At 65.1% G+C, this 8,131-nt stretch overlaps 1 protein-coding gene across 2 annotated transcripts; it reads left to right on the top strand.

The window, feature by feature from the left end:
- Positions 1–1,562: 1,562 nt before the first annotated feature.
- Positions 1,563–6,759, top strand: MYL3 (myosin light chain 3). 2 transcript variants are annotated; one of them, XM_059662941.1, is made up of 7 exons: positions 1,563–1,782; positions 3,959–3,986; positions 4,120–4,269; positions 4,908–5,081; positions 6,233–6,310; positions 6,398–6,435; positions 6,571–6,759. In XM_059662941.1, exons 1-6 carry the CDS (start codon positions 1,639–1,641, stop codon positions 6,424–6,426), a joined length of 603 nt encoding a protein of 200 aa, XP_059518924.1. In that variant the 5' UTR covers positions 1,563–1,638; the 3' UTR covers positions 6,427–6,435; positions 6,571–6,759. The 2 variants fall into 2 exon arrangements, with proteins under 2 accessions (XP_059518924.1, XP_059518925.1); XM_059662942.1 differs by having other exon boundaries at positions 6,398–6,437; positions 6,574–6,603.
- Positions 6,760–8,131: the final 1,372 nt, after the last annotated feature.

Raw genomic sequence — 8,131 nt, forward strand, 5'->3', positions numbered from 1 at the left:
ACATCTGGAAGAAAGTGAGACACTTGCTCCCCCGGCACCGGATGTCGTCAGGTTTCCAGATGGAGGATGCGCTGCCTCCAGATGCGGGAGGAACGTCCCATGTCCCAGCTCGGAGGGCCACCCCCGGACTGCTGTCCCCGCAGGAGGCTGAGCGACAGGAAGAGAGACGGGCCCAGCAGGTGGCGGTGGGGCACTTGCAGATCTCCCTCGGGCTCCAGCCCCAGCCTCACACCCAGGACGGTCCCAGGGGTCTGGGATGGGGGGGGGGGGGCATTGCCTCTGAAGTTTCTATCAAAGGCTCCAGGCACTTAAAAATAACAGGGACCCCTCCCTCCTACCCCCCGCACTGCTCCCTCCAGACACTGGGCAAGGAATGGGGCCCAACGTGTTTGCAAGATGTCCCTGCCTCAGTATGTGCCTGGGCGGCCTCAGGCCACCTCAGCTTCCCTGCCCCCCTCCCCAGCGGTGGCCAGCCAGGCTTCCCTCTGTCTGCTGGTGCAGAGGGCTGGGCCCTCCAGGGTGGGCATGAAGGTGGGAACTAGGGTTGAGCATCCCAACCTGGGCAGCCGGGGCAATCCTCACCCACCCCCTGGGGTCCCTCAGAGAGGCGGACCGTCCAGGTCCCCCACCAGAAAGGTTGGCAGAGGGAAATGGGGGCCTGGGAGCAGCACCCGGGAGAGCTTCCTGGAAGAGGGGGCCGTGGGCCAGGCCTGGGGTGTACCTGGCAGAGGCGAGGCAAGGGCGCCGGGCAGAGGGTGCAGCGTGGACAGGGCCTGGCGGGGAGCCAGCCTGTGGCATGTGGGGCGGGTGTGTGGCAGGGGCTGTGGGAGAGGGGATGAGCAGCGAGAGTGAAACAGAAACGGCCTCAGGGCCTGGCAGTGCTGAGGCTGGAGGCTGTGGGCTGGTAGCTGGGCTGCCCCCCCGGGACCCCTCCAGACAGAGGCACTCATTCTGCAGCCCTTCGGGGTGCTCCCGGACCCTCAGACTCATGGCTGGGGCTGCAGCTGCCCGAGAGCCGTGACACTCACAGACACAGACACACACACACAGAGACGGCACTGGCGCACACGGAACCCACCCCTAGACACCCAGGAAACACGCACAGACCCACCCCTCCCCCACGGACACACAGAGCCACCCCCGTACAGCCCCACTCTGTGCGGGCGGACACCTGGGGATTCGGTGCACAGGTGGGAGGTTGAGCGGGAGAGGGGCCTCAGGTGATCCGAGTCCTCCTGCCCCCACACGGCACACGGCACACGGCACACGGCACACACACACTCAGCGGCCTCTGCACCCGCTGGGTGCAGGGTCTGGCTGGGCCTGGACGGTGCTTTCAGGGCGTGCTGTGCTGAGCAGCGGCCTCTGTCCTCCCCTCCCCCTCCCTCCTCAACAGGTGATTGGGGGGAATGGACAGCCCTCCCTCTCCCCACGGCTCCTGAGCCTGAACAATGCCCTCCCCAGGCCCCAAAATAGCCCCTGAGCGGCCAATGTCCTTTTATGGCCTGTCCCCATTGTGCACGCAGGGGTGGGGCAGGGGGCAAGAGGGCCCAGACCAGATAAAGGCCAAGGGCAGGAGGCGCCCCTACCCGGCTCTGCTTCCTTCTCTCCTCGCCCCTCTGGGTGTTGACGGCCCCCATGGCCCCCAAAAAGCCAGAGCCCAAGAAGGAGGAGGCCAAGGCGGCCCCCAAGGCGGCGGCGGCCCCGGCGGCGGCTCCGGCTCCCGCGGCCCCTCAGCCCGAGCCGCCCAAGGAGAACGAGTTTGATGCCTCCAAGGTCAAGGTGGGTGTGGCAGGAAGGTCAGGGCAGAGTGACCACCAGGGACAGGCCGGGGTGGAAAGGGAGCAGGGAGCTCACGCTGGAAGCTTCTGCCAGACAAGCCCTGGCTTCGGGCATCAGGCGGGCTGGGCGGGAGGGTGGAGGGCAGCCAGCAGGACGCCCCTTGCCGCCGAGGGAGTGTCCTTTTGGTGGTTTTGGAGCCTCACTCTCCCTCGCCCTTCTCCCTGGATCTCGCTCACCTCCTTGGGGGATCCTGGAGCCGCCGCCCCCACCCTGCTGCCAGGCAGGAGCCTCCTTGTCCAGCGTGGGGCAGACGGGTGCAGACCAGAGGAAGCAAGGCCCTGCCCAGGCTGGGTCACACCCACCCCTGCCAGGTGCCCGAGCCCCAGAGCTGGGAGGGCCTCCGCTCTGAGGGGGGGAGATTGGGGTGCAGGCAGGAAGCTGGGCTCACGCTGTGACCAGTGGTCCCAGGAGGCCTCCGGGCTGGGAGGCTTCCTCGGAGGCTAAACTTGGAGGAGCAGCCGTGACTCCCACCTGTGGCATCGGCAGGCAGAGCGGCGCGCACCCTGCCCCCCGCCGCCTCTGCCCCCCAGCCCCTCGGGCTCCCACAAGCCCCGCAGGACCTCAGGCCTCTGCACAGACCCACGCCTGCTGGGAGGAGCCGCGGGTGCGGATCCCTTCCCTGCTCTGGTCTGGTGTTCTCGGCCACGGACCGGGCAGTGGCCCTCCTCCTCACAGCTGTGCTCTGGAGCTGGCTCCTGCCCCCGGCCACCCCTCGGGCCGCTGGCTGGTGTCCATAGCCCCCTGGCAAGGCTCCCCTGGACCCATGGTGCCCTTGTCCAATCTCATGGATCTGAGGTTGGCACACTCCCCTCTACAAGGAGGGAACAGTGAGGCCCCTCATGTGCCCCTAACCCCACTTCCGGCTGGTGAGGGGTGGTGAAGGGTGGTGAGGGTTGGTGAAGGGTGGTGAGGGCTGGTGAGGGGTGGTGAGGGCTGGTGAGGGCTGGTGAGGGGTGGTGAGGGTGGTGAGGGGTGGTGAGGGTGGTGAGGGGTGGTGAGGGCTGGTGAGGGCTGGTGAGGGGTGGTGAGGGTGGTGAGGGGTGGTGAGGGGTGGTGAGGGGTGGTGAGGGTGGTGAGGGGTAGTGAGGGTGGTGAGGGTGGTGAGGGGTGGTGAGGGTGGTGAGGGTGGTGAGGGGTGGTGAGGGGTGGTGAGGGGTGGTGAGGGGTGGTGAGGGGTGGTGAGGGGTGGTGAGGGGTGGTGAGGGGTGGTGAGGGGTGGTGAGGGTGGTGAGGGGGAGGCTTTGTCAGCAGGCTTCCTGGGGAGAGAGCTTTGCGGGCCGGCAGCTCCATGGCAGGGGCAGGCGGGTGCTCCTCTCACTGCTGCGCTCTAAGGAGGTTGGTGGGGCCCGAGGGCGCCGCAGCGGGAGAGGTGCCAGTCATGTTCCCCTCCCCCAAGCTCCTGTCCTGCCTGCGACCTTGACCTGGGCTGGCGATAAAAATAGACCTGGTATCGGGTGGGGAGGGGAGACCAGGAGGAGAGCGGGTCCCAGGAGGCCTTCTGGCCTCAGGTGGCCCCGATGGCTGTGCTGCGGGGGGGGGGGGGGAGCTGCCCTGCCCCCATGGGTGGGGTATGCAGGACCCAGGTGTAGGCAGGGCCACATGAGCAACCATGCCCAGCCCTGAGGGCTCTGTGAGGGGCAGGCACATATCAACACATGTGTGAACGCACATGAATGCACACATGCACATCACACACACATACATACACACACACCCTGTTGAGCTGAGCCCCCCATCGCACTCCTGTGGCCAGTCCTGCCCCCTGCGCCCAGGCATGGGGGGTGGCAAAGCCAGGCTGGTTTGATCTGTGGCTTCAGGCACATCTGTTCAGGACCAGGGGCAGCAGGTCAGCCCCCCCTGAGCTGGGGGCTCAGGGCACCAGGCCTCCGTCCTCACCACTTCCCACCAGGTGTCGAGGTTGGGGTCCACTCAGAGCGAAGGCCCTCGCTGGCAGGTGGGAGGACAAGGGGGCAGGGGGTGTCAGGGTGGACAGTCGGAGGTCCCGAGGGATGGAGGCCGGGGTGCGGAAATGGGGAAGGTCAGGGCGGCTGAGGAGCTGGGGTCTGGGTCTGGTGACAGAGTCACTCTCTGAGGCATCTTTGGGGTCTCCTTTCAGATTGAGTTCACTCCGGAGCAGATTGAAGGTGAGTGGGGGGTCTTGACCCTGGGGCTGCAGGGTTGGGCCTGGGGCCCCCAGTCTGAGAGTCCTGCCAGAGGTGTGGGTGAGCGGGGGGGCTCTCGCCGGGGGTGTCCACAGCTCACGCCCTTTCCCAGTAGAATTCAAGGAAGCCTTCATGCTGTTTGACCGCACGCCCAAGTGTGAGATGAAGATCACCTACGGACAGTGCGGGGACGTCCTGCGGGCGCTGGGCCAGAACCCCACGCAGGCTGAGGTGCTCCGCGTCCTGGGGAAGCCCAAGCAGGAAGGTCGGACACCCCCCCCCCCGAGAGCTCCCCCTTAGTGCTGGTTCCCTGAGACTGCGGGTGGGGCTGCCACATGGGGGGGGGGGCCGCACGGGAGCCTCCTGCTGTGCACTGGCCTCCACTGCCTGGACGAGGACATGGGCTGGTCTCGGGGGAAGCTGACAGGTGGCGAGGAGCACTGGCTTCTGCGCCCTGGCCCCGGGCTGATGCACCAGGCCTCCGGGTCCTCGGGGACTGACCACATGCAGACCAGGCTCCCTCTGCCCTCCTGGGCCCTGGCCATCTCTGTGGATTCGGGCCAGTTGCCCTGGCCACACTGGCCAGAGAGGGCTGCTTGCTTTGCCCCCAGGAGGAGGAGTTCACAAGCCCAGGGGAGGCCTCTACTGGCTCAGCTGTTCCTGACCAACCGCAGGTGCAGGGGGCGGGGTCTAGAAGGTGATGGCACCAGCAAGGACTGTTCCGCAAAGGAGGGCGGAGGTGCTGGGCGAGGCCCGTGTGGTGCCACCCCAGCCAACCCCTCGAGAACAGGCTGCGTGACAAACGCCTTTCTGGTGCCCGTGCAGTGCCTCGTGGGGTGGCGTGCGGTGGGGACTGGGGGGCCGAGGGAGGGCCTGCCGGCACCCGGGACCTTCTCCCCACAGACCTGAACACCAAGATGATGGACTTTGACACGTTCCTGCCCATGCTCCAGCACGTCGCCAAGAACAAGGACACGGGCACCTACGAGGACTTTGTCGAGGGGCTGCGGGTCTTCGACAAGGAGGGCAACGGCACGGTCATGGGCGCTGAGCTCCGCCACGTGCTGGCCACGCTGGGTGAGGGCAGCCGCCCCCACTCCTCCTTGGGGGTTATCCTAGGAGGAGCCTTGGTCACCTGCTCCCAGGTCTGACAGTCAAGGCGCCTCTATGGCGAGGGACAGAAATGGGGGGGATTTAGACACTTAGGGGACTAGAGGAAGTGTGTTGGTGCTGTTCACAGAACCCAAGGGAGACAGGAACAGCTCTGGGCTCAGGTGGGGCACAGTGGGGCACCCAGGAGGCTCAGCTCAGTCTCGGGGTTCACTGCCTCAAGGTCAAGACCCAGAGCCACGTCACCTGAGTGGCCGAGTAGGTCACGTGCCTGCATCTTGGGCATCCTGACCCCACTGTCAGGTGCCTGGCTGGCAGGGGTGCCTCCTTCTGAAACAGACTTTCTCCCGCAGCAGATGCTATTGAGCACCTATTGTGTGCCCAGACCTGTGCTGGTCTCTAGGGTTATGTGTGTGTGAGTGTGAGTGTGTGCTAGTGTGTGCACGAGTGTGTGTGCGCGCGCGCATGTGTGAGTGAATGTGTGAGTGTGTGTGTGTGTATGTATGAGTATGTGTATGAGTGTGCTAGTGTGTGCATGAGTGTGAGAGTGTGTTTATGTATATGTGTGTATGTGTGTACGTTTGTGTGTGCCTGTGTATGCATGTGTGTATGAGTATGTGTGTGAATGAGTATGTGTGTATGTATATGAGTATGTGCTACTGTGTGCATGAGTGTGTGTGCATGTGTGTATGTGTGCACGTGTGTATGTGAGTGTGTGCGTATGTGTGCGTGTGGCTCGGAGTGGGAGAAACTGCAGTTGGCATTCCAGGGGGGCAATAGCACAGCACACAAAAGTACCGAGACAGGAAGGTGCCTGACTTCCTGGGGAACAGTAGTCCCCTCCATAGTCACCCTGCTCCCCGGACCCCAGCTGTATCCCCACCAGCCTCATGGGGACAGAGCCAGGCTCGAGGGGCACCAGGCCCGCACCCAGGCCCTGCCCTTTTTGACTTGTCACCGATTCTCCTGGACTCAGAAACGAGGGTCATGGCCACGGCCTGGGGAGCTACGACGTCAGTGCCCAGAGGGGGCGTGGGCATATGGGGGGGCAAAGCGCATGCAGAGGCCCAGTGTCCTCCCTTCCCTCCCGGAGGGTGCTGACTCGCTCCCACCCCCAGGCGAGAGGCTGACAGAGGACGAGGTGGAGAAGCTGATGGCTGGGCAAGAAGACTCCAATGGCTGCATCAACTATGAAGGTGGGCGCAGAGGGAGGGAGCCTCCTGGGGGGTCCTGGGGCCCAGGCTGCCCGGGGCCGAACCTGTACTCGCCTCCCTTCCCTCCAGCGTTCGTGAAGCACATCATGGCCAGCTGAGCCTACCCCAGGTAAGCCCCTCAGACCTGCTGGCCCCACTGCTGGCCTCAGCCTGTGCCCCTCGCGCTCTGCCATCCACCCTGCCCCGCCTCCCCACCCACACCAGCTCCGCTCCCAGTGGACATCCTGCTGCCCCTTTGCCCTCAGGGAGCCCAGGGAGGCCCTGCCGGGACAGCACATGATGGTGGCAGACGGCCGGAGCTGCGGGAAGGAGGGAGCCGTGGAGGCCCCGCAGCAGCTCTGCAGCACGCCCCCCCCCCCCCCTCCCGCCTCTCAGGCCACATGCACCTGGGACTGTCCCCACGCCCTGGGGCTGTGAATAAATGCCTTCTTCCTGCCTCCCTTCCTGTTGCCTTCCTTCCTCCCCTCCCCCTCCTTGCTCTCACTCTTCCTCCCTCTCTGGAACCCTCTGGTTGGCTTCTCTGAACCCTATGAGCCAGTGAGCCCTGGACACAGCAAAGGGAGTCCTCTGAAAGGCTGTGCACAGACCCAAACCTCCCCATCGACCCTCATCCGATCAAAACGGCCCCCCCCCCCCAGGCACTGGGTGAGGAGCAGGGCTGACCTGGAAGAGGCCTGGGTGCCCTCCCCGGCTCTGTGCCCCTCCCCAATGGAGACAGCAGCCCTGCGGTGGCCCCAGATACAGAGATGCCATTGCACTGTGAGCTTCTCATTCCGTAACCAGCCACGAGGGAGCCAGGGGCCCAGAGCCACCGTGACACAGGCGGGGAAACTGAGGCCCAGCATAGAGAATGGCCTCGCCCAAGTCAGTGGGGAGCGCAGCAGGGCAGGACCTGGCCGTGCCGGCTGTCAGAGCTGAGGAGGCCATAGAGACCCTGCCTGTCTCAGGTGGGAAATGGAGGCCCTCGCCTGAGGTGTGGCTCTCACCAGAGAAGAAGGGTCTCCCATGAGCTCCCCAGCCCTGGGCTTCTCAGCAGAAGACGAGCGTGCAGTCCCCAAGTGTGCAGTGACGGGGGGCGGGGGGGGGGGCACGCCTTGCAAACCTCTGCCCGCCACCACACCCTGCTCTGGGGACCCCCTTTCCTCAGAGCCCAGTGGGGAGAGCGAGGGGAGGGCTCCTGGAGGAAGAGATGCCCAGAGGTTGAATGGGAGGGAGAGCAGTGCTGCAGAGAGGCTGGGCCCTCGACACGGGGCTTGGGGGCGGGGATCAAGGCTCAGCGTCGGGGTGGGTCATGCAGGGCAGGAGACAGCGCAGGCCAGGGGACCTGGGAGGCCAGGGAAGCCCCTGGGGGTGCACGCCCATGGCCTCATGTGGGGTGAGTGCACCTGCATGTGCAGTATGTGGGTGCGCGGGTCAGGCTGCTTGAGGGTTGGGGTAGTGCGACGTCTGCTTGCGAGTGAGCCAGGACTAGTGTGTGAATGCGTGTGTGGGAGTCCTGTGGGGGTGAGTGTGCGTGCAGTGCCCGCTGCGTCTTCCTTTTATTCTCTCAGCGTTAACTGAGCACCTACTATGTGCCAGGCTCTGTTCCAGGCTTGGGGACAGTGCAGTGGAAAAGGCAGTCAAAACCCTGCCCTGAAGCGCCCACACAAACCCGGCAGGTCGCTGAGCGCTGAGTGTGTCCGCTGTGGTAAAGGCTGAGGAGGAGCCCATAGTGAGGAAGGGGCTGTGCAGTCAGTGTGTGTGTGTGTGTGTGTGTGTGTGAGAGAGAGAAAGAGAAGGGGGGGCGGGGGCGAGAGAGAGAGG

The sequence above is a fragment of the Myotis daubentonii genome, chromosome 14 (genome assembly GCF_963259705.1).
Source record: "Myotis daubentonii chromosome 14, mMyoDau2.1, whole genome shotgun sequence".
Lineage (NCBI taxonomy): Eukaryota > Metazoa > Chordata > Mammalia > Chiroptera > Vespertilionidae > Myotis > Myotis daubentonii.

What these genes read in the sequence shown, in the direction of transcription:
- MYL3 (XM_059662941.1), top strand. Translation starts at nt 1,639, where the DNA reads ATGGCCCCCAAAAAGCCAGAGCCCAAGAAGGAGGAGGCCAAGGCGGCC. An exon ending in CACTCCGGAGCAGATTGAAG is followed by an intron (nt 3,987 to 4,119) that starts GTGAGTGGGGGG and finishes CTTTCCCAGTAG; the next exon opens with AATTCAAGGAAGCCTTCATG. An exon ending in TGGCTGCATCAACTATGAAG is followed by an intron (nt 6,311 to 6,397) that starts GTGGGCGCAGAG and finishes CCTTCCCTCCAG; the next exon opens with CGTTCGTGAAGCACATCATG.